The 26,472-nt window shown below is 40.2% G+C and overlaps 1 protein-coding gene across 10 annotated transcripts in view; it reads left to right on the top strand.

Moving 5' to 3' along the window:
* The window catches only part of FRY (FRY microtubule binding protein), a 326,671-nt gene that overhangs the window by 191,062 nt on the left and 109,137 nt on the right, over nt 1-26,472 (top strand). For 9 of the 10 annotated variants that reach the window (XM_086329430.1, XM_086329429.1, XM_086329431.1 and 6 more), the window contains 6 exons: nt 3,425-3,528; nt 4,006-4,114; nt 5,989-6,075; nt 10,650-10,821; nt 12,281-12,413; nt 18,613-18,720. In XM_086329430.1, the coding sequence (XP_086185556.1) occupies nt 3,425-3,528; nt 4,006-4,114; nt 5,989-6,075; nt 10,650-10,821; nt 12,281-12,413; nt 18,613-18,720 (713 nt within the window). Of the gene's footprint in view, nt 1-3,424; nt 3,529-4,005; nt 4,115-5,988; nt 6,076-10,649; nt 10,822-12,280; nt 12,414-18,612; nt 18,721-26,472 lie in introns of those variants that run through there. The other variant, XM_086329438.1, reaches the window with a different exon arrangement.

Raw genomic sequence — 26,472 nt, 5'->3', positions numbered from 1 at the left:
AGATCTGTGACACAGAGGTCAGTGGTTTGACACATAGGTTAAAAATGTCAGCATCCTGAGATGGTATAGTAAGACCTTGTATGTTAGCTGCTGTTGGAATATGAAGGCAGTGAAGAAGTCCTGTCTTCAAGCAGAATACAATCTAGTCGTTGCCAGTAGCATATTTGAGCAGCCTTCATATAATCTTAAACTGAAATCATTCATGATTTGAAGACACTGGGGCCAGACTGCCTGGGTTTTAATTCTGGTTCTGTCACTTATTAGCTCCTCTGGGTCTTGACTCCCTCATCCTTAAAAGGACACAGTAGCAGTATTTACTTTGTAGGTTGTGCTGAGAATTAAAAAGAGTTAATACACATACAACTTTGATAACAATGCCTGATACAGTGGGTATCCTGTAACATGCATGTTCCAGTTTCTGAGAAAATAGTCTTTACTGGAGCAGAAGTCAGTTCCTATCCCAGCTGTCATTTACAGACTTGAAGACCTGAGCCAGTGATTTGACTTCTGTCAAAGACAGAATCCTCCCAGTTGATGTCATGGGCTATGAAAGTACTTTTGAAATAGCAAAATGTGATACAAGTGTGAGATATTTAGTAATATTGTATCATGTCGATTAGCTTCAGCTATGTACTAAGGGTTGCCTTTAGTTCCTATATAAAGAAATTTTGCTTATGCCTCAGGTTGTTCAGCTACTATTCAATTTGCCTTTTGACCCCAGACTTTAAAATTTTTATTTTGTATTGGGGTATAGCCGATTAACAAAGTTATGGTAGTTTCCGGTGAACAGTGAAGGGACTCAGCCATACATACACATGTACCCATCTTCCCCCAAACCCTCCTCCCACAGTTTCTTTTTTAAATTAATAACCTGCTGTATGGCAGTCACTGAGGGCACAACAGTGAACAATCCAGAAGTCCTGGAGCTCACAGTCTGGTAGGAAACATACAGGAGAACAACATTCTAGAAGACAGACAGCAGGAGCCCCTGGTAATCTCCCCAGGGCGGAGGAAGGAGGGAGGGGCAGTGGAATGTAACAGAGGAGTGACACCTAATGAATCTTGCTGGGGAGTAGGAATTTTCTAAGTAGAACAAGGGCAGGAAGGCATTCCAGGCATTCAACGAATTGCAGAAGGGATGTAACAGCAGAGAGCACACCGGAGGCGAGGCGAAGGCAGGAGGTAGGGATGGGGGAGCCAGGTCACCAGAGGCCCCTGTTGCACCACATCATGGAATTTGGACATTGTCCAGGAGGTGCTGAGAAGCCACTTCAGAACTTGAAGTGCAGGGAGGAGTAAACAGTCACGGTTGCAGTTTAAGAATATCATCTGATAGTGCTGAGAATGGAAGAGAAGCCAGGGAAATCATGTTAGGAGGGAATTGCGGTGACCAGTCATATCATCTCGGAATGCTAAAATTCAGTTACCAGTACAGGAAAACATGGGTTAAACAAAGCAAAACCTGAAGTCAGCCACTTTGCTCTTTGGTCTCTATGGGAGCAAAAGTAGACTGTCTCAGATGTATTCTTAAGAATGAAAGAACATCAGTCACAATAAGATGCATCAAAAAGATAATTGTGGGTAGAGGGACAGGAAAAAAGTATAAGAGAAGTTGAACAGAAGACAGTGATGCAAATCATTGAAACTGGAGAGTTTAGTTAAGCTCATCAATGAAAGTTAGATGATAACTTGCTCTACTGGATCATGACTCAGAGTATGAGATAAGGCCTGGGAGAAAATTGTGAATGAAACACTATGCAAACATAAGATTTGTTGTTCAGCTGCTCAGTCATGTCCGAATCTTTTTGACCCCACGAGCTGCAGCACACCAGGCTTCCCTGTCCTTTGCCATCTCCTGGAGCTTGCTCAAACTCATGTCCATCGAGTCAATGATGCAATCCAACCATCTCATCCTCTGTCATCCCCTTCTCCTCCTGCCTTCAATCTTTCCCAGCATCAGGGATACTTTTATAAGTAAAGAGAAACTCACAAAGGTGGAGATATTCCCACTAGAATGGCAGCTTCCTGAAGTCAGGGACTACATCTCCTTTGCTGCTAGATCTGTGTCTTGTATATAATAATAGTTACTGTGGGCAGGAACTAAATTCCCTTTGTGCACTAGCTCATTTAGTTCTCTTAACAGTCCTAGGAGGGAGGGAGGGTTAGCATCATTTCACAGACAGGGAAGATGAGGCCCAGAGAGATTATGGAGGGTCCTAGAGGTTGGCCATACCACTCATAAATTACAGAGTGAGGATGGATTTAAACCCGGGCAATGTGTGTCTAGAAGCTGCTTTAAACTAGTGTGTAAGCATGTTAGAGACCTTTGCTGGTCTGGAGGAAGGATAATTAGAATTCCTGACATTTTTAAATGATAGACTATTTAAATGCAACTTTACTAGTTTAAAGTTCCTGTATGTATCTAAGACATATGACAAATTATAAGTTTTATCACTTGTTTTACTAAAAGATAAAAAAAATCCTTTATGTGTAAATGTATGCTTCTAAAAGGAGAAGGCAATGGCACCCCACTCCAGTACTCTTGCCTGGAAAATCCCATGAACGGAGGAGCCTGGTAGGCTGCAGTCCATGGGGTCACTAAGAGTCGAACACGACTGAGCGCCTTCACTTTCACTTTTCACTTTCATGCGTTGGAGAAGGAAATGGCAACCCACTCCAGTGTTCTTGCCTGGAGAATCCCAGGGACGGGGGAGCCTGGTGGGCTGCCGTCTATGGGGTCGCACAGAGTCAGATACGACTGAAGTGACTTAGCATGCTTCTAAAAAGTTGGGACTTTTTTTTCCCCTGGAGCTAGAAAAGTAGTTATAAAGTTTATTTGGAAGAATAAACATATAGGAATATATGAGAAAACCCTAAAAATAGGAAGAAAAAGAACAGTGGATGTTGGAAGATAGGCCATACTAGATAATAAAACACGTCATAAGGCCTCAAAAATTAAAATGATGTTTTATCATTTTATTTATTTAGATCAATAGAAGAAAAAAAGCCAAAATGAGACCAAAATGCATGTAGAAATTTCAATTTTTTTTAATAGAAATTTCAAATTTTATAATGATCACATCAAGTTATTTTAAAACTGTTTTGGCATAAGGAATCTATCTTTCCTAAATCTAAAAAGCTACTCCCTATAGTCTTTTCCATCCAATTTATTTATGTGACTCATCTTTATTCAGCAAGTAGCTTAAAGGTAAACTTATCCTAGATTATATCTAAGCAGTTATGAAATCTTCAAAAATCAGGACCCGAATTATCTACACTAAGAATAGAACAGCAAAAATGGTTACAACAAGATGAATAAATGAACAGGGAAGAGGAGTAACAGAAAAGCGAAAGACCTCTAAGAAAGTGAAGAGTGACATCATACCATTTAATCTGCAATCTTATGTCTTGGTTTCCGATGTAGAATAAAGACCCCAAGATGGCTCGAGTTGCACTGGAATCTCTGTACAGATTACTGTGGGTTTACATGATCCGAATTAAATGTGAAAGCAACACAGCTACTCAGAGGTAAGGAGCTGGCTTGGGTTCACGGTAACCCCATTACTAAGTTAATGGTAACCACTCAGCCGGTGAAGAGGGTGTTTTGTTTCATTGCTGCCCACCCTAACCGAACTAGAAGCTGTTCAAAGCTGACAGCTTCTAAAAGATCTAAGTCCTTTGGACATTTTCAGGCTTTCCTTAGACGTTAGCTCAGCAGCCATGACAGAAACCCTAGTTTCTACCGGGATTGCCAAGTTCTGTGTCAGGGTTATATTTGCCGCTTTAACAAAGGAAATGGCTATAATTTTCCAGCTGCCCTTAGTTTTCCAGAGAAACTTTTCATAGAGTAATTATGCTAATGGAAAAAAAATGAAGTGGTTTGTTTTCTTTTTCTGAATTCTCTCTGATACTTAGATAAGATGAAGCATCTACCATTTTCCCTTAAAGTACTGGAGCTCAGCCAATCTTGCTTGTTTTCTCTTTTTTTTCCCCCTTATCTTTCAGCCGTCTTATAACCATCATCACAACACTTTTCCCCAAAGGGTCCCGTGGTGTGGTGCCAAGGGATATGCCTCTCAACATCTTTGTGAAAATCATCCAGTTCATCGCCCAGGTAATGGAGATGCTTCTGGGAGTCTTCTAATTGCCTTTAAGTAGCCACGTCCTTCTTTGGAATTACTAACAGACCTAGAGTCTAAAATAATATCTTACATGTATAGACTTTTCAGAGTGGTTTTGCAAATGTTTTCACACATAGCTTATTTTTTTGCTTCAAAACAAATTGTGGCATGGTGTGCCAAGTGTTTTCAGCATTTGACAAACGAAGGAACTGAGAGACAGGTTTTAAGTGACTCACCTAAGGTCACAGAGACTATTAGCAAAAGGGTCTCTTGACCCCTCGACTCTGTTTTTTCCTGCTTCTCTGCTCTAGATTCCACAAGTCTGGAGGAAATTGAGTCTGATGTTTGCAGGAAATCAGAAGACGACAGTTATTGAACTTGGATGAGTAAATCATAATGCTCTAACTTTCACCCTGTGAAAAAGAAGAATGTACATGAATAGTAGCATTTATCAAGCTAATATCAAACCAAGAACTGTTCTAAGCACTTTGCACATACTGTTCTACTTAAGAACTGGGTCCAATAATATGAAACATTTAATTTTAGTTTACTATTTAGACCCAGGACTTCTATTTTTTAAAACATTGTGTAAATGGTTTTATCCCCACTTTGACTTCCTTGTGATTTATGGAGAAGCATGAAAAGGCATTCATTACAGTCTGTCCTCTGCCATGAGCTAGCATGCATGAGTGCTAAGTCATTTCAGTCATGTCCGACTCTTTATGACCCTGTGGATTGTACCCTGTCAGGCTCCATCTGTCCATGGGATTCTCCAGGCAAGAATACTGGAGTGACTTGCCATGCTCTTCTCCAGGGGATCTTCCCAACCCAGGACTGAACCCACATCTCTTGCATCTCCTGCATTGGCAGGCAGGTTCTTTACCACTACCACCACGTAGGAAATCATGAGCCAGCTCTATACCCTAAAGAAGTCCTGGAACATTTTCATTCTAGGTGTCTTTATTTGTAAAATGCGAATAGGAATGCTTGCCTAGTATCCCTCAGAATATTGTGTGGATAAAGGGAAATAACAAATGTGAAAATACTGTTGAAGTATAATTGATGTTGATATAAAGACATAAGGTTCTATTGCTACTTTACAGGTAATTTAATATATGATATCTCTCTGTGTGTTTAGTATAATGAAATGCCTCTGTAATATTTGTACTTAGGGAAAGGACATTACTCCATTATGGACATTAATTCATCCGCCGCTTTGCAGGCAGATGAATTAACAGAACTTTTCTACATTAAGTTATCATGTGGCTGAGAATGTGCTTTGATTATTCTAAAATAGGTTGTATAAAATGAAGATGACAGATCTTAGTAGTCACTGTCTCAAATTATTAGAATCTGGCTTAAATGTTCTCATTTAAGTGACCTTAATGTGTCATCTGTTGATTATTCATTTCCCTTGCACAATTGTCTGTTATAAGCCAAAGGATTGGAAATGTTAGATAACAAAAGAAAATGATCATTTTGTAGGGGTATTTTAAAAACTATGTTTTTAAACTGAGTTTTAAGAAGTTGTCAGCATTTGCAGGACTAGGAGGAGGAGTTTGTAGTGCATATAAGCCCAGATGCTCAGAATGTTTTGGTTTGTCATGTTCTCATTTTTAGTCATTCTGTGTATTAGGGTCTAATTTCATATATTATAGAATGATAGCATCTCCACACATCCCATGAAAACTGAACCAAAGGTTCAGATGGACATGGATTTCCACCAGGGATTCTCTGTGATGCATAAAATGAAGCAGGACCTCTCTTCTTTCAGCAGCCACCTGTTGGGTGCATGTGATGAAAACAGACATTTTCATGTTAAGTGAGTATTTTAACACTTTGTTTTGTTTTCTCTTTTTCACTATAGGAACGTTTAGATTTTGCAATGAAAGAAATCATTTTTGATTTCCTTTGTGTGGGAAAACCAGCAAAAGCTTTCAGTCTCAATCCAGAGGTAAGAATGACCCTTCTGCGTGTCTTCACTTTGCAGTCATGGGGAGTGGAGTGAAGCCCATCTTCTCCAAAAAGTCTCCTATTGTTTTCTGTCCATGGTATTTGACAAAAATAGTACAGCTGGTGGAATTTCAGAAGTAAGATTTTTGGATGAGTAGACTTAGAATGATTAAAGGTTGGTATCATATCATATTCTGTTCTTGCAGAAGGAAGTCAACCTTGTTCCAAAAGGTAATCTGTCACTCTCAGTCTGATGGTTTATTTTAGAAGAGTCAATACTTAAAACTTATTTTGAGGCAGATTAGCAAATTGAAGAGTTTTGGGAAGTGATGAAGCAGAGAAGAATCAATACATGCAATGATAAAATACTTAAATATAGTGAAATTAAATAAGTTAATGTTTGCATATTTGATTCTGTGGCAGTATCATAGTTCCAGGGCCAGGAAGATCATAGAAATGAGTGTATAATGGATATGATGTACTTCCTAGAGGGTGGCAAGGGGAGGGGCTGCCTATGCACATGAAAAGCACACTCAGTTTTGGACCTCGAAAAAGAGTGTTGACCAAGAGAAATATGCCTGGCAAGCAGCCTCTTTTCAGCCTCGTACCTGTGAGATTGTAGAGAGAACACTGAACCAGAAGTCAGCAGAGCTGAATTTACTGCTTGCCACCAGCTTTTCCACCTTTAGTAGCTGTAAGACATTGCACACCATGAAATTTTTTTAAAAGATTGTTCCTGTCGTCACTGTGATATTGTCTGGCTCCTTCATCATGTCAGTGAGGAAGGAGGCCCAGAGCCCAGAGGCTCAGAACAGGCAGCTGGTTAGCAGCAAAGGGAACCAAGCCTCCCTGTACCCTCTTGCTTCCCCTCAAACCCTGATTGCTCTTCTTGGTGCTGAGATTGAGCAGCACCTTGAGCCCAACAAGCCCCAAATAGGAGTTTGTCTAGTTTTTAGTGATGTCACAGGGGTCCACAGTGGCTGCTGTCAGAGTCAGTAGGCCAGTGAGGGGGGCGGGGGATCCAGTGTAAATTCAGGGCATTTTGGCTGAAATGAGGCCCATGACCCACTGACTAAAGAGTCTTCTCTTGCCTAGAGACAGTAGTTCCAAGCTTTTCAATGGATAAACGATAGTCTTTTTTTTTTTTTTTTTGACTGTGACATACAGCTTAGTTTCCCAACTAGGGATCAGACCCAGGCTCCCTGCAGTGGAAGCACGGAGTCCTAAACACTGGACAGCCAGGGAATCCCAGGATAGTCTTTCTAATAAATGGTGCTAAACAGTTGGGCAATCACTTGCAACATGATGAACTTCAACCCATAATTTGCCCTGTCAGCAAAAATTAACTTAAATCATAAGCCTAAATGTGAAATCCTGTATCAGAAATCTTCCAGAAGAAAGCATAAAATCTTTGTGACATTGAGTAGACAGAAATTTCTTTGCATACAAAAATTATAAACTACAAAATAAAAAGTTGATAAATTGACCATCATCATCGTAAAGTATGCACTTTAAAAAATGATGTTTACTGAAGCGTAGAGCCAAAGACTGGGAGAAAATATTTGCAAAACATATATTGACAAACTCTTCTATCCAGAATATATATGAACTATCATAACTCAATAATACAGTTTTTTGTATTCTTTTTGTATGGGCAAAATGAAGAGCCTCTTTACCAAAGAAGAGATACATATGACCAGTAAACCCAAGAAAAGATGTTCAACATCATAAATCATTAGAGAAATGCAAATTAAAACTAAAGTGAGATATGCTGAGAAGAATACAGAGCAATTGGAACTTGATACTATTTTAGTGAGTATTCGAAATAGTACCACCACTTTAGAAAAGTTTGGTAATTTCTTATAAGTTTAAATATACACTTGGCATTTGATCCAGCAGCTCCATTCCAAGGTATTTATCCAAGAGAAATTAAAACCTATGTCCATAAAGGTTTGTATGAATATTTATAGGAGCTTTATTCATGATGACTAAAAACAGGAAAGCCACTCCTGTTCAACAGCTGGTGGGTGTCTAAAGAAATTATGAATCATCCATACAATGGAGTACTTATTCAGCCACAAAAAGGAGCAAACTATTGATATTGCAGCAGCACCTCCAAAGCATTACACTAAGCGAAATAAGCAAGACACAAAAGGTTGTGTCTGTTTGCCTCTGTTTATATCGTATTCTAAAAAAGGCAAAATTATAGACAGAAATTAGACACTGATAGTAAAGTGCTGGGGTTGGAGGAGAGGACTGACTTTACAGATACACAGAGGAACTTTAGGGGATGCTGGAAATATCTTACATCTTGACTGTGATGATGATAGTTAGCAGACTATGTTTCTCAAAATTGGAAGAACTTTAGAAAAGGAGTGCGTTTTACTACATGTGAATTATATCTCAGTAAACTTGACTTCAATAGGAAAACTGAAGATTCTTGCCTACAATATATTTGCTAGTAGGAACTTTTCCAGCATTAATTCTCACCATAGCCCTATATGATCAATAGGTATTAGTATTCTCCTTCTACAGAAAGGAACCTGAGACTTGGCCTTGAGAAAGTTAAGTAATTTCTTAAGACCAGACAGATACTAGAAGGAGAGGCATGATACAGAGCTATATAAAACATGAGAAGAAATTATTTTTGAAATTAAGTTAAAAATATACTTCTTAAACTATTCCAACTTACTTCTGTCCTGGATACTATTCAGAGGAAAGGAAAACTAAGAGAACTGGCAGCCTGGCTCATAAATTGGATAATCCACTTGCAGATAATGGCTTGATCATTTACGTCAACTCACGGTCATCCTATAGGTACTGCGTCTCCTGAACTGAACATTGTATTTCCTCACCCAAATGATTGCTGTGTCTTGAAAAAAAATCCACAAGCCTAGAAAATATTTCAGAAAGAACTACTAAAATAAATGAGGGAACTAATGAATTTTAATATACAGTCAATTTTTTAATTAATACTTGTTCATCTTAGAAAATGGAGAGAGAATATTAGTGAAGACCATAAAAGTCATAAAATACACACTGTATTGGGTATGAATGGGCCAGAGAAATGTTTCCCACATCCTGCTTAAAATCTCCCTACTCCTTGAAGCTTGAATTAATAGTTTAAAACTAGAAGTCACAGCTTCTCTGATGGCTCAGTGATAAAGGGTCCACCGGCCAATGCAGGGGACAGAGAGGTTCAGTCCCTGATCTGGGAAGATCTCACGTATCACAGGACAGCTAAGCCCGTGTGGTACAGCTAGAGTGGCCTCCACTGGCTGTGACTACAGTAAACCTGTGTGCAGCAACAGAGACCCGGTGCAGCCATAAAGAAGGACAGCTTTAAAATAAATAATAAAACTCGAAGTATTGCTTCGTCTTATAAGTACGTGTAATCATGTACTACAGGATGGGTGATCCAGGCAAACTCAACTTGCATATTTAGCTTCCCACCTACTAGTTACGTGGTCCTCAGTTTCCTCACCTGAAAAATAAGAATAATCGTACCTTCCTTGCATGGCTGTTTTAAAGATGAGAGCTAATGTGCAGTTCTGGATATACTTTAAGAATTCAATAAATTGTAATTAGGTTATCAGTGTTATTACTGGTAATTATTTTCTGCATTAGGGAGTAGTCTACTTAGGGAACTTATTAATTTGATGTGGTTTGAAAATATGAGTGTAAATGTTTACACGTGGCTGTTGAAGGAAGAACAGATGTTTTAGTACCTTCTGCCCTTACTGCATCATCTTTTGGAGCCATTACCTGAGACTGAGGAAGATAAACTGTGTCATATTTTACAGCCAATATTATGTCTCACCTGCGACTGAGGAAGATAATGACCTGGCCCAGAAGGACATTTCTTCTTATAAGCTTATGTGTTGTTATCAGTAACAGGTTCTATGGCTTTGAATACTTTAAATTTATTTTCACATTCACCAGCCTTTGTGACTCCAAAGTCTGCAACCTGCAGTTCAGAGCAGACAACTCTTATTTCTGTGATTCAGTTAGAACTCTGTTTGTTTGGTGTTTGTTTTTTTTTTTTTTTTCTTTCATCCAGTCATTGTGAAGGAGACATGTGAATTAACATGTCTCCTTCCAGGAGACGGAAGAGACTTCTCTTGACCTCAGTTTACCTTACTGAAGCAGCTCCAGAGGGTGGCTGCTTGTCCCTTTGAGGTGGATCCCCCAAAGAGAATGAGTCTTCTTGTCTCTTAACGCGCCCTGCGAGTTTGGTGAAAATCTTCCCAGTTGTTTCCTTGTGATGCAGCAACAAAAGCGTCAGAAATTTAATTTTACTCTCTTCTTGTTCAGTCGCTCAGTTGTGTCCGACTCTTTGCGAACCCATGGATTGCAGCACACCAGGCTTCTCTGTCCTTCACCATCTCCTGGAGCTTGCTACAACTCATGTCCATTTATTCTCTCAGGTTTGGCCTAAACTCATGCCTTTTTAATGACTTTCCCACTCTGATCTAGATGGCAAGCCATGCTTAACTTCCTCTGAAGGACTGCTGGTCTGATTTCACGACAGTAACTGGGTCTTTCTCTTCATCATGAACGTGTTGTCTCTTACAGAGAATGAATATTGGCTTAAGGGCATTCTTGGTCATAGCCGATAGCTTGCAGCAGAAAGATGGAGAACCTCCCATGCCGGTTACCGGGGCTGTTCTCCCTTCAGGAAACACGCTGAGGGTGAAGAAAACGTATCTGAGTAAGACGCTAACTGAAGAGGAAGCCAAAATGATAGGTGGGTTTCAAAGATGTGTTCATGCTGGGTTTTATTAAGCCTTTAAAATGACCAACAGATACTCACCCTTAGTGAGATACACTTTTAAAAAATATTCATAAAAGTAGCTGATGAGACATTTCAACATTAATTGTTTTGATTCAGTCTGTGGTTTGTTTTACTGCCCTTTAAACTTTTTGGAACTTCCTGTTAAACATTTTGTTGTTTAAATGTTAGATTTTTATCTAAGTTTGGTCTTTTCAAACTTCTAATATTGATTATCTGCAGTTTACAATAAATTTCTAAGATATCTGTGTCCTTTGGTAGATAATCCTGTTTATAAAGCAACCATAAAAATATATTCATTCACTTATTCATTCCCGCATCCCTTTTTACGGTTCCTTTTTTTTTTTTTTTTTTCAGTGAAATTAGTTTAATCTGTGTTTTAAACATGCCAAACCCCATATCTGCCAGGGTGTATTTTGGGTTTCGCCTACATAAGATTATTTTCTTTTTAATTTAACTATCTTAACCCAAAGAGATAACTTTTTGCATTTGTTTCTTTTTTTACTGAGTTTGTGAATTTACAAACATGCTTCCAACTTGTTAAGACAGTTCCTTGATTCCAAAGACCTGGAGGAAACATATGAGGAAACTTTTTTCTTTAAAATATTTATCTTAGTTATGAAATGGTTAAATGAGTTCAAAAAATTTTAATACATGAGAAATAACCATTAATAATTATTTCATTAAAGTACAAATTTTGGATGCAAAGCAATTTACATTTTTATTATATACATAAATATGGAAAATGTATATACATATATGAAATACATATTCTATACACATTTGTCTTCCACTCTGCTGAGAGTGATAAAAATAATAACACTGAAATACATCTTCCTTCATTTAAAAATTTATAATGTGAAGCCGTTTTATTACTTTTACTAAAAAAAATGTTTATTTCAGGGAAAATAGAATTATCTTTATATTTATAATAAAAAGTTATTAAAATTCTAACCCCAAATGAGCATTGTCTTTTATTACCTTTTATTCAGATAATCATTCATCAAGGTGATTTTTTTTTTTAATACTAAACAGAAATATGAAAATTCCAGCATGGAACTTTGTTTCCTTTTTTATTTTATTAATTTTTTTGTTTCCTTTTTTATTTTAACTCTTCTGGAAAATATTTGCCTTTGAAGAATTAGATTTCCTATGTGTTAAATTTAAATGATTCTTTGGGTAACACCTACGACATGAGGGCGCTATGCTAAGAATCCTGCAGATAAGAGATTAGAATTAGAATTAAACTCTGCTAAATAGGCTGGTCTAATTAGCAGAATTAGACTCTTCTCGAAGAACTCATTGACTCACAGAAAGTCTTCAATAAAAAATACATCACTGAGGATAAATAAACTGGGCATTTCACTGTTTGATAGATTTAGTCAAATATGTGACTGTAATGCATATTTTTCAGGCATGTCATTATATTACTCTCAAGTACGAAAAGCTGTGGACAACATTTTAAGGCACCTTGATAAAGAAGTAGGAAGGTGTATGATGCTGACTAATGTCCAGATGTTAAACAAAGAACCCGAAGACATGATCACGTGAGTATAAATGAGGACTAAGTTTTCAATGAAGGATTAATGAACCAAAAGACACCAGAGAGGTCTTTCTCCTTTAATTTGTATATTGTTCTCATCTTATTAGAGTCAGCTCTAAGAAGTGTTGTTATTCAATGGTTAAGTGTCTGACTCTGCCACCCTGTGGGCTGCAGCACTCCAGGCTTCCCTGTCCTTCACTAATCTCCTGGAGTTTGCTCATATTCATGTCATTTCAGTGGGTGATGTCATCCAACCATCTCATCCTCCGCCACCCTCTTCCTTTTGCCTTTAACCTTTCCCGGCATCAGAGTCTTTTCCAGTGAGTCAGCTGTTTGAATCAGGTGGCCAGAGTATTGGAGCTTCAACTTCAGCATCAATCCTTCCAAGGAATATATGAATATTCCGGGTTGATTTCCTTTAAAGAAGTGTTAGGGATATTAAAAACATAGTTTGATAATATTTGGCTAACTGTAAAAGTAAAGTCAAATCCAAGATTGATCTTTTTTTGGCTGTGTTTCAAGTATCATTAGGCCAATAAGTTAGAAAATGGACCCAAGACTTTTTCTGGTCCACAGTTTTCAGAAGTGATGTTTTGCTCCCAAGCCCATGTGCTAGAGCAACACCACCAGTTTACAGTCATACCATCTTTAAGAATCATAAGTTCACTTGTTTCTAGTGAGTATTCCTGAAATGTGAGAGTTAAACCTGCTTAATACTCATCTCACACGCTAGTAAAGTGATGCTTAAAATTCTCCAAGACAGGCTTCAGCAATACATGAACCATGAACTTCCAGATGTTCAAGCTGGTTTTAGAAAAGGCAGAGGAACCAGAGATCAAATTGCCAACATCTGCTGGATCATCGAAAAAGCAAGAGTTCCAAAAAAACATCTATTTCTGCTTTATTGACTATGCCAAAGCCTTTGACTGTGTGGATCACAACAAACTCTGGAAAATTCTTCAAGAGATGGGAATCCCAGACCACCTGACCTGTCTCTTGAGAAACCTATATGCAGGTCAGGAAGCAACAGTTAGAACTGGACATGGAACAACAGACTGGTTCCAAATAGGAAAAGGAGTACATCAAGGCTGTATATTGTCACCCTGCTTATTTAACTTATATGCAGAGTACATCATGAGAAACGCTGGGCTGGAGAAAGCACAAGCTGGAATCAAGAGTGCAGGAGAAATATCAATAACCTCAGATATGCAGATGACACCACCCTTATGGCAGACAGTGAAGAACTAAAGAGCCTCTTGATGAAAGGAAGAGAGGAGAGTGAAAAAGTTGGCTTAAAACTCAACATTCAGAAAACTAAGATCATGGCATCTGGTCCCATCACTTCATGGGAAATAGATGGGGAAACAGTGGAAACAGTGGCTGACTTTATTTTTTGGGGCTCCAAAATCACTGCAGATGGTGATTACAGCCATGAAATTAAAAGATGCTTACTCCTTGGAAGGAAAGTTATGACCAACCTAGACAGCATATTCAAAAGCAGAGACATTACTTTGTCCATAAAGGTCCATCTAGTCAAGGCTATGGTTTTTCCAGTGGTCATGTATGGATGTGAGAGTTGGACTATAAAGAAAGCTGAGTGCTGAAGAATTGATGCTTTTGATCTGTGGTGTTGGAGAAGACTCTTGAGAATCCCTTGGACAGCAAGGAGATCCAACCAGTCCATCCTAAAGGAGATCAGTCCTGGGTGTTCACTGGAAGGACTGATGCTGAAGCTGAAACTCCAATACTTTGGCCACCTGATGCGAAGAGCTGACTCATTGGAAAAGACCCTGATGCTGGGAAAGATTGAGGGCAGGAAGAGAAGGGGATGAGATGGTTGGATGGCATCACCAACTCAATGGACATGGGTTTAGGTGGACTCCAGGAGTTGGTGATGAACAAGAAGGCCTGGCGTGCTGCGGTTCATGGGGTCGCAAGGAGTTGGACACAACTGAGCAACTGAACTGAACTGAATATTCTCTATGTAACCGTGTCATAGAAATACTGGATTTTGAGAATGTATTTGTAGCTTAAAGTGTAGAAATCAGATGTTCTTAGCCAAAATTTGAGATCTAGATTTGTAATTAGTGCTCTTCATTAGAAACTCACACGATTTGTATTAGCTACTTTTGATTGCTTATGGCAGGAACATGGATTTGGTTGTGACCTTTCATTTTAAGAAAGTTTGGACTTTCTTGAACTGTGAATTACATCTGGCACCTGTGTCATAAATTTCTAAAAATATAATTAGAAAAATTTTCTTTTGTCACTTAGCATGTGTGCTCCGTCGTGTCCAAACTTTTGCGACCCCATGGATTGTAGCCTGCCAGGCTCCTCTGTCCATGACTTCTCCAGGCAAGAATACTGGAATGGGTTGCCATTTCTTACTCCAGGGGAACTTCCTGACCCAAGGATCAAATTCTCATCTCCTGTGGTTTCCATGTTGGCAGGCTGATTCTTAGCATATCCAGTTCTAAGTATTACCATTAGCAGGAAGGTTGTTACCTGTGTAGGGAAGTTCATGTTATAGGTGTGTATTAACGTTAGTATGTTAAAAGCAAAGTACAGTGAAACAAAACATGATAAAATAAAGTTAAAAATACAGAATTATTTTTAAAGCATATTTAGCAGCATGGCAAGTTAAAATGAAAACCTCCTCTACAGAGCTCCACTTAAAATCTGCAGCCCTTCCTTTATTAAGGGTGATTTATTCCAGAGTTTCCCAATGTCAACACAAATATATACTTTTTTTATAAAAATGGGTTATACAATGTATATTTTCCGTAGCTTGCCAATCATTTGATTGAAATGGTGTGGAGTGCACGTTGCTATAGACATTTCAGCCGAAATGATAGCAGAAGTGATAGTGACCAAAGTTAATAACAGTGAATATCTTGTCTACAGCTCTAGTACTTATCCCACAAATTGCCAGATTGTCCATAAACCTTTAACTTCCTTATTATGTACTCTCTGAATATGTTTAAGCAATTTTCAATTGATAATGTAGAAGATACAAGAAGTGCTTTTAAAACTTCCTCCATATAGTTGTTTCCTTTGAAAACAGTCAAGAATTGAAAGATGTTTAAAAGAAAACCATGAGGGACTTCCCTGGCCTTCCAGTGGTTATGACTCCACACTTCCACTGCTAGGGACATGAGTTTCATCCCTGGTTGGGAAGCTTAAGATCCTGCAAGTCATGTGGTGCTGCCAAAACAATAATAATAAATAAAGGAAAACTATGTTTGTAATGCAGAGGTCATAGAACAGGTCAGGACTAAAACATATTCAAAACCTTAAAAGGGTACAGGTTTAAATGTAAGTGTAAACATTTCATTTGTATTTTAGTAATACCTCAAACCTTTTCTAAGGTGATTCTTTACTTTTTCCTAGTCAACCATCTTAAGACCCTCAAATTGGGCTAGAAAGAGTTTTTGTGCTAGGTTTTAAAGCAGACCCTTGAGTGGAAAATATTTCATGGCTGCATTTCTAAAAAACAAGGAGAAACATTAGAGAATCATATAAGCATTTAGGGAAAGAGAGTTGAGGTCAACACCATGCTAATGGAAATGGTTATTGGAGTTGGTATTTGAGGTTGGTCCAGGCCTTGTGTAGGGTGTGAACTTGAACATGAAGCATTCTGTGTTGCTTTGTTTCCATTTCTCATCCCTCTTGTGCTTTATGCTGGCAAAAATGGTAATAATTGTAAATACAATAATATGATTGTTAATAATAATTATATAATGTCTGTTAATAAATACTAAGTTATTTGGGGCTTCCCAGGTGGCACCGGTGGTAAAGAACCCACCTGCCAATGCTGGGCATACAAGAGACACAGGTTTGATCCCCAGGTTGGGAGGATCCCCCTGGAGTAGGAAATGGCAACCCACTCCAGTATTCTTGCCTGGAGAGTCCCACGGACAGAGGAGCCTGGCGGGCTACAATCCACGGGGCCACAAAGGGTCAGACAGGACTGGGTGCACACACACACGTCATTTGGGGGACTCATACACTTCCTATAAAAGCCGAGGGAGTGAGGACTGCAGTAAAAGGAAACCAGGCACCATTGAGAGTTTCTAATCTGGGCTTGCTTTATCAGCGGGGAATTCTGTCTGGCAGAATTTGTCATACACATCAGGCCAGGCAGGGTCAGGCTGTTTTCCGGCAGATAGGAAAGTAATCCCAGGTGTTTAAAACATCTGGAGAGCACATCAGGAGAGCTATTGAAATGACTCTGTGTGTCACACATGAGCACTCACATCAGTCACCAGGCTCTAACTCTGTCCGGCCGTCACAGATATCATTTGAAGTCTGCTCCTTCCTTCAGTTGATTGGAGGCCACTGTACAGAGTCTGTGTACATCCCCTGCAAAATGACCATGGAAAATGAGAGAAAATAATCTTTACAACTTCCCACAAAAACAAAGTATTTTAGAAATGACAGATGTCTCTTATTTTTTGCATAAACAGTTTTGTATTCATTCCTAACAAAGTTACAAACACATGCTAAAAAGTAGTCACAGAGCAAAATTGCTGTCCGATTATCCTCTTTAGCTTACAGAGAGCATGGATTCTGCTCGTTACATTTCTGTTCTGACACAGAATAGAATATGCTGTTCCAGGAAGAAATTGCTTCTGTGCTACTTTGTATTTTCATTATTGTGTCCTCAGTTCAGTTCAGTTCAGTCGCTCAGTTGTGTCCGACTCTCTGCGACCCCGTGAATCGCAGCACGCCAGGCCTCCCTGTCCATCACCATCTCCTGGAGTTCACTCAGACTCATGTCCATCAAGTCGGTGATGCCATCCAGCCATCTCATCCTCTGTCGTCCCCTTTTCCTCCTGCCCCTAATCCCTAGGACTGTGTTAATTTGGTGCCGATTCTACATTTATTCTCAGAGGAGTAAATCAGAATTTAAATATGCTGTTTTATTTTATCACTTAAGTTATTTCAAAGATTTGATGTGTAATTTAGTTTTCCCATAAAGGTTATTGATAAAATATATGATTAAGAATCAGTTACCTACTTAAACTAGTAAAAATTGAAGTAATTTATCACCAAATTTATGTTTTCCCTTCACATTTTACAGCAGAATATAGAAGGCATTGTTGTTTGTTTAGTCACACAATTGTGTCTGACTCTTTTGTGACCCCGTAGACTGTAGCTCACCAGTCTCCTCAGTCCATGGGATTCTCCAGGCAAGAATACTGGAGTGGGTTGCCATTTCCTTCTCCAGGAATCTTCCCAACCCATGGCTCGAACCTGAGTCTCTTGCATGTCCTGCATTGGCAGGCAGGTTCTTTACAGCTGAGCCACCAGGGAAGCCCCATAGAAAACATTAATTATCTTAGAAAGATGAAATCTCCATAGAGGTCAGGACCATTGGTATAATTTTAAAAAACAGAAATTGGTGCACAATTATATACATTTCAGGATTTTACTTGACAATATGAAAGACTTATTTTGGGATGTACTAAAAAAAAAAGTGAAAACCAGCAGTGGGGACTCTAAGAGAAGAAGCATAACTCATTAGAGAGAGAAGCTTTCGGATTTTGTGTTTGTTAGAGGCACCATTTCTTGTATATATTAAAATCCTGTTTTTCAATGCTGAATGTAGGAATGACTACAATACATTTATTACATGCTGGTGCATTTAGGCATTTTAGTAAATTCAGTATCCTTATGGCAGCCCACAGGGACCAAACCTACAGAAAGCCACTGAATGGAAAGATGTATGATAGAATGCTTCTGCTACTGACATTTTCCTCTTCAGATATTTATCTCTGTCCAACATTTACATGTTCGTAAGTTCTCTTAGAACTGGCCAAGCTATAAAGGGCATAAATATTAAGAATAACATGGAATTTTAATTGTAATGCTTTTTTAAAGCTAGCTGATGTTTGATAAAACAAAAAATTTTAATTAAAAATGTATTATTGAGAACTCACAAACTAAATAAGTATAAAAGGAATTTTTAAAATTAAACTATCAAAGGATAGCTTTTGTGAGTTTCTATCATTTATACTTTTGAGGCTATTAAAGCTTAAAAGAGCACTAAAATAGTTTTGTTTTTAAAAAATAATATGGAGCAGACACCAGGCGGTGATTCAGAAGGCCTTGATTCTAGTCTTTGTTTACATATTTGACCAATTTTTAAAAATGTTTTCACAACCTTTGACTTATGTTTAAACTTTGTCTTCACATTCCAGGGGTGAGAGAAAGCCAAAAATAGATCTTTTCAGGACCTGTGTTGCTGCTATTCCTCGACTGCTTCCTGATGGGATGTCAAAGCTTGAACTTATTGACCTGCTGGCGAGGTAGGTGAGGACTGTGGTGGGCCTTTTTTGACCAAACTCAGTTTTAATCCTTTGTCATGATTCCTAAAAGAATGATCATTAAAAAATGGACATTTATTAATTCTCAGTACTGTCTAGCATGCCCAGAAAGAGTAAAGAAATGTTTTTGGTTTCAGTTTTTTTTTTAACTCCTATGTTCAAGAGGTTTAAAATTCAATATAGAAGCAAAGACATAAGCACATAAGGTAAGTAGTAATCTAAAGCCTGAACTTCTGCAAATTAATGGCACACAAAATATGTGATACCTGAAATCACAGGGTAGGAGGATTACTGTGGTCTGGGGATGGCAGCAGGTGACTCCTGGAAGATGGTGGAACTTGAGCTGCCCTTGAAGGAAAGACAGAATCAGAAATGCAGAAGGAGTGACGTGAGGACAAGGACAGAGGCGGGACCAGGACATGAGATGAGTCTGTTCAGGATAAAGTTCATCCAGGATCTGATTCTCAATCTGAGACCCACACCCCTGGAGGGCCAAGAAACAGGGATCCCAAGCTAAGTTTTGTACTTCAGAAAGCTTCCAAAATCCATACATTTATCCCGCACCATCCTCCATAAGAACGCACAGTCCAGCTTGAACCTCAGGTTAATTTGCTTTGAATGAAATGATATTATTGTAGTTAAGTAAGCTTGATTTTTCTCATGTTGATCTGAAGTTCTGGTTGACAATTATGCATGTCTTTAACCTAAAAATCATAAGTGACCTATAACCTGAATACATTTGAAAGACAGAATCATTAGAAATGGGGTTTGTGGGAAGGGTGGAAGAAGGAAGAGCAAAAGTCATCATAATTTGAAAAAGAGAAGAAAAAGGAGTTTGGAAACCCCATGATAAAAAGAAATAGAAATGACTGGAGAGGCATATTTTCAACTAATCTTTACTACTAGCTGAGGTGTTTGGACTTGTGGAGAATAACATGATAAAAGAAAGTATCATTTCTGGCTGGTTAATCTGATAATGTTGGGAAGCCCAGAGAGGGATAACAGATATTGATGCTGATTGGATTAAAGATGTATTATGCATAACCTTATTTATCAATGGGACTTCCCTGGTGACTCAGATGGTAAACAATCTGCCTACAATGTGGGAGACCCAGGCTCTATCCCTGGGTTGGGAAGAACCCCTGGACAAGGGAATGGCAACCCACTCCAGTATGCTTGCCTGGGAAATCCCATGGACAGAGGAGCCTGGCGGGCTATAGTTCTGTAGGGTTGCAAAGAGTGAAACACGACTGAGTAACTTAGCACTTACGCACAGAGGGTGGATTCCCAGTGAATGATAAACATGGTTATTTGGAGATGGGAGGAGCCAAGGAAGAAAGAGACCAAGATACTCTAAAGGACCATCCAGGCTAATACAGAGTCTCCCAGAATGATAGCAAAGACTGACAGTAAAGAAAAGCTGTGAGACAAGTGCCAAAGTCCTCCCAAAACGTAGAGGTGCAGCCTGTCCATTTGCCATAGACAGCAGTGGGGAGGGTGGTGTGACCAGAAGACCAGTGTTAATATTTCCACAGAGGAGAGGCGCTGAGTGAGAGGGCTTCAGGGGCAGTGTGGAATCAGGGGACAAAAGACCACTCTCCGTGGCCACTCAAGTTCAACTGAACCTGTGTCTGACTCTTTGTGACCCCGTGGACTGTAGCCTGCCAGGCTCCTCTGTCCCTGGAATTTTCCAGGCAAGACAATGAGGGGCCAGCATCTTGAAAGTTGTGGGGGAGGTGCCCCAAAATGGGACCAATACTGATTCCATTGGGAAATCTCGAATTTTGCTTCTCTGCTTTGCCATTTGACTAGCCAAGTGATCTAGACGAAGTATTTAACCCCTCAGCCTGTCTTTTCTTACAAGCCTGTTGAGAGGGCTGAAAGACAGATGACCTGGCAGCACTTGGTTCATCTGAAAGAAAATGTCAACAGGAAAAAGACAGTTATCAGTTAAATTGAAGTAGAAGCAAAGTTCACTTATTTCAGTGACTTTCTAATTGGTGATGATTATGTAAGTAAGCCCTTTGAAATGCTAAGTTTTTAAATGTCGTGCAGCCTTTTGGTAATATCTCTAGTGCTCTTCTGCTGTAAATCTGAGTGGGAGAGTCTTACCTCTGGAATCACCTTGTTAGCGTCCAGTGACGCCTGGGTCTGCAAACCCTCCGTGCCTGGCATGTCAGGAGGGAATTCTGTCAGACGTGGTTGGAATGGCAATGCTATTTATAGTGTATTGTGTTTATTATTGTGTACATTCTTACAGAGCCCAAAGCAATGGGTCCTGTTTTTATGAGGGGAAAGAACAAATAAATATTCTTGAGAGTTCAAGTCTCGGGGTGAAGTCGAGAAGATGACTGGACTTATATGGGAAGCCTGTGAAGAGGCCTTTTTCATAAGCTTCAAAAGAAGCTGGAGGCCGTTCTCTCAGGGGAAGGATAACTCAGAGAGCTGGCCCTCACACTGGGTCCATTGACCTATGAGAAAACGATCCCCTTCAGCTCTCAAGAAGGTCACAGGACAGGAGTGAAGGAGCTGAAGAGCAGTAAATGTGGGTTCCAAGCCTTCACTCACTTTATTCCCCTACAGTCCAGTCACATTTGGATTCAGTTGACTTCTGACACGGTCTCATCAGAGAGGTGTGAGCCCTTTTATTTCAGACAGTCTCGTGTACATCCATGGTACATTTTTACCGGAGAAAAACTTGGTTTGCTTCATAATCGGCAAACCAACTTTCACGCAGGCTCTGCTGCCCCTCACAGCTCAGTTCCCTGAATGAGTGTCGACTGAAAATATATATATACTGATACAGGGTGAAAGTTGTGTTAGGTTTTATTGGGGGCAAAGTAAGGGCTGTAGCCCGGGAGACAGTATTTCAGACAGCTCTGAGAAACTGCTCCAAAGAGCTCTGTGGAAGGTCAAGTATATATGTGATTTCCGTGAAGGGGAAATACGTGAAATCGATTATATATTTTTTGCAGAAGGTTTCTGCTAGTCTCTTGAAGGCAGCTGCTATTTGTGAGGAGCACATGTCACCATGATGGATTTTCGTGCTTTTCTAGATATGAGGAGATACAAGAATTAGGCTCATAAAATCTTCTGAAAATATCTTGCTATCTGAAGGCCTGCTCTGCCAGTTTTTCCCAGAGCACAGTGTGCCTCATTCCTGATCTCCATCCTGAAACTCCTTTCAGAAGGTGTTGGAGGTCAGCAGCTGCAACGGCTCATAATTTAATCTTTATAGAGGTAGATGGCAAGTGTCAGTTTTTAGTGACAGGAGTTTCAAGGGTTGTCCTCCAGAGGCTCCCTTCCCAGCAATTCAAGTCAAAGTGAAAAGTGAAAGTGTTAGTTGCTCAGTCGTGTCCAACTCTTTGCAACTCCATGGACCGTAGCCCGCCAGTTTCCTCTATCCATGAAATTCTCCAGGCCAGAATACTGGAATGGGAAGACTTTCCTTTCTCCAGGGGATCTTCCCAACCTAGGGATCAAACTCTGGTCTCCTGCATTGCAGGTGGATTCTTTACTGTCTGAACCAGAAGCAAAGATGGGGGAGCTTACTCTTCTCCTTGGCAATTGCCATCTTTTTTCTCTTTAACTTCCTGAATGTTTCCTGCTCTGCCCTTGACAACAGGAAGGACCTGTCCACCCAACAGTCCACAGGCTCTTCGTCACTTCCTGTAGCACTCTAGTTGCATTCAGGGTTTGCTGACCCTCCTTTCAACAATATGAAATAGGCTTGTGAGAATTAAACAATGCATACAAATCACTTAACATCAGGGCTAGAGCACAGTAAGCTCTGAGCAAATGTTAGTTGTTATTTTTAGGCATCTTTGAATCTGAATAACATACTATGCCACGATGTACAGTGCAGTTTCATATACACGTTAGGAAAGTGGGCACACGTTCATTCCTATTTTCAGACAAGGAGCTTGAATTTCAGAAGAGTAAAAGTCAGTTGCTCAAATTTATAGAATTTTCCTGAAGCAGAATGGAAGTGACAGATGTCATTGGTTTTATGCAATTTATGCACTTTTTATGCAGTGTTTCTTTTCAGTTGATAGAACTTTGAGGTCATGCGTTCACAGTTCCACAACCTTTGGTGGTATCTGAAAAATACTTAAATTTACCATTCATCGTTGGTTCTTTAGCCTGTGTGTATATAGCAGAGGGTGGCTGTTTTGAGTAGCCAGGTGAGAACAAACTGCCTCGATAAACCCCTTAATTATATTTTTTTTACTTTATAATTTTATCTTACTATTTTTTAACTTTTTATTTTGTACCGGGGTATAGCCAATTATGGAGAAGGAAATGGCAACCCACTCCAGTATTCTTGCCTGGGAAATCCCATGGACAGAGGAGCCTGGCGGGCTGCAGTCTATGGGATCACAAAGAGTCAGACAAGACTTGGCAACTAAACAATATAGCCAATAAACAGACAATGTTTGTGACAGTTTGAGGTGAACAGGGAAGAGACTCAGCCACACATTACATGTATTACACATGTCTCCATTCTCCCTCGAGCTCCCCTCCCATACAGGCTGCCACGTAACATTGACCAGAGTTCCCAGTGCTACACAGTAGGTCCTTGTTAGAACACTTCATCTTATTTTTGCATTTTAATTGAGATGTAGTTCAAAGCACTGTAAACAGTGGAAGCTCATTCTCTTAACACCTTAGAGAGGAAATTTCCACTGCTTCTGGTGTGAACATTACAGAGGTGAACAGTCCACTTATCAGCATGTGTTGCTCCTCTTAGAAACCCTGGTCTCCCTCTGGGCTTTCCCTTCACAACCATTTCTTCCCCTTCTGCCCTTGGTGATGCTGTGGGCCAGCAGGTCCCTCATACGTCTGATAACCTTTGGTCAGTCCTGCCAGAGTTGAAAGGAGGCTGTCCTTCCTAATGGAGCTTTTCTTCTGGGTGTAGTTTGTGAATTTGCAATCACTCCCAGCGTACCTCCAGCAACAAAACTCTTCAAAGCGACTGAGCCAACTCCACCTGAAGTGGAGCTCACCTTTACGGAATTATTTTTGGTTCAGTGGTTTGTCTGGTCTGACCAACAAAGAAGGTGGCCTTGTTCAGGCTCTGGGTTTTCCCCACTTTACCCACATCCTTACTCAGCATAGTGCTCACACTACACCCTTGACCTACACCCCGGACTCCAAGCAGGGCCTCGGGACCATTGGCCGTGGCCACCTGTTGAATCAGGCCACTCTGGTCCCTGAACCCCATGCCAGCTGCCAGTGGAGAGGGGGATGAGGGGATGACACATGCAGTTGACATTGGCAGTAGCGATTTTTGGGGTATGCTTGACTCCTGTGTCACGGTGGAGTCCTTTCAAGCCCTGTCAGTGGTCTTGTGTGTAACCATATACTTGTGACCCCATTTTCGGCTCCTGGAAACCAGATCAGCTTCTTAGAAATTTTCCCTCAGGTCCCCCAAGCTGGTCAGACTTCCTGAGTTGCCTTCTCTAAACGTCTCTCTTCTCTCTCAGTTGCAGCCTCCAGATTCTCACAGGACTGCTGTTTATTGTAATCACAGGTGTTTATGTTACAGGCAAGAACCCATCCTTTTCCGGTTTCTCAGTGGGGTGGCCCTGCGGGGGTTTGGGGGCGCCCTCTCCTCAGCCACTCATCACTTACTGGACCAGGAGGCTGAGAGTAGGTCGGCCAGCACCACACAGCCTTCCACCACTTCCTGCATCCTCGGGGTGGCTGAGCATCTTTCTCGTTTACCTCTGAGTCTTCTTTTCCTTTTTAGTTAGCTAAAATCTTTTTCCCACTTTCTCTTTTATAATATTCAGTCCCGTGTGTTTCACAAGATGATGCTGTGATTATCTGGTTAAAAATCTAACAGAAGTGAAAATGAGAAAGTTCTGGGTAGAAGAAGCAGCAATTGTATGTGATCACACAGCACAAGGTGCAGGGGTGGGGGGACCCCAACCCTTCTCACAACTTCTTCCTCTTCTCTCTCACCTGCTGCCACTCAGTCTTGCCTTGATGTTATTTTCACCCCATCTCAGTTCCGTGACACTGGACCTTTTTCTTCCACAAACATTCCACTTCTGTTATCAACTGGGCCTTCTATTCCCAAAGCTCTCTCCCCTCCCTGGTCCTGTCTGTTCGTACTCCAGGAATGTTTTTGAGTGTTTTCACCAGTCAAGCATGTGAATACCATTATTTCAAGAGCAGTGGTCACCAAAAATAGCAAGGGCTGCACCAACTTCAGACTCTCAGAGTCCTTATTGTGATCCCACACTGTCAGTTTAAAATGAAGACAGATTCCAGATTGCAAATTGTGAATGATGACAAAGTGAGATGAAGAGTAGAGTGAGTCTCATTGGAGATCCGAAAGTACTGGAACTTCTTAAAAGCTTCATCTAAATGGACCGTGCCATGGTTTTTTTCTTGACTTTGACTCTAAAGAAATGTGCCTGCCTGATTTCTTATATATAATAAAATAGCACAAACTGGGTGGTTTCTATAACAGAAATGGATTGAAATACAAAGGAAGTTTGTGATGGCCTGCCTTGGTCCTTAATTAGAAGCCCCAGGTTTAAGGCCTCTGTGTGTTCTTTTGGCAACTGTGATCTGCTTGATAATTGCAGACTTAATAGCAAGTCTGCCCTGAAGAATTAGCTTTTCCTTCTCAGCATCTTTGTAGAACTTGACTTGCTTTTAGAACAGAAAATACATCTTTCCTGCTTATGAATGAGCTTTTGCCTGGTTATCTGGTCAAATTTGGACCAATTAGTGTACTTCATGCTCTAAAGCAGTGGTCCCCAACTTTTTTGGCACCTGGGATCAGTTTCATGGAAGACAATTTTTCCACAGATGGGGCAATGGGCAGGGGGGTGGTTTCAGGATGAATCAAGCTCATTACATGTATTGTGTACTTTATATCTATCATTATTACATCAGCACCACCTCAGATCATCAGGCATTAGATCCCGGAGGTTGGGAGCCCCTGCTCTAGAGAATAAGGATATTCCATATCAAGTTTTTGAAATGCTGTCTATTCAAAAATATGTAACTGTTCCAGACCTGTTTTTTGGAGAAAACTTTGCATTAAAGATGAGAAGTCCTGAGCTGGAATCCTGGACTTTGAGAAAGTTCCTTAACCACTCTGGTTCACAATTTCTTTTTCTATTGGTTGAGGATATTATGTTCTACTTAATGGGGGCCCCTGTTGACTCGGCCACCTTCTTCTTGAACACTGAACACTTCCAGACTGCTAAGCCCTGGAAAGTCTGTATCCTAGGTATCTTCACTCTCCATCTCTCCCTTCCTCGCGTCTTCTCTTCCTTGGGTCAGGCCCCTGCCACTTGGTGCCTGAGTCACTGTAATGACCTCCCAGATGGTCTCTGCCCTCAGTCTTGTGACTTCTTCAAGGCACCCTCCGTATTCCTGCCTAACTTATTTTTCCCTCAGATGTGAGCCTCATCCTGTTACTTCCCCCTGTAACTTTCAGAGTCAATTCATTTTCTTCCAGTAATAAGAGCTCCCATGCACCAGGTGCTCACATATACTCCATGCTTGGTGTGCTGCTCAACACTGTGCGTGGATCATCTCAGAGGAGCTCACAGCAGGCTTATGAGATACAAGTACAGCTGTTATCCCAGTCTTCTGACTGGGGCTCAGAGGCTGAGAGGTTCAGCAACTAGCACATGGTCACATAGCTGTGCGTGACAGAGGCAAAGACAGCGATCAGGTGCTCTGACTCCAGAGTGTACACGCTAACCT

The sequence above is a fragment of the Bos grunniens genome, chromosome 12, assembly GCF_055505025.1.
Source record: "Bos grunniens cultivar Pamir isolate PY7600 chromosome 12, Bosgru_T2T1.0, whole genome shotgun sequence".
In the NCBI taxonomy this organism is placed as follows: Eukaryota; Metazoa; Chordata; class Mammalia; order Artiodactyla; family Bovidae; genus Bos; species Bos grunniens.
Note: the sequence above shows the minus strand (reverse complement) of the source record. Positions and strands in the feature narration are given on the sequence as shown.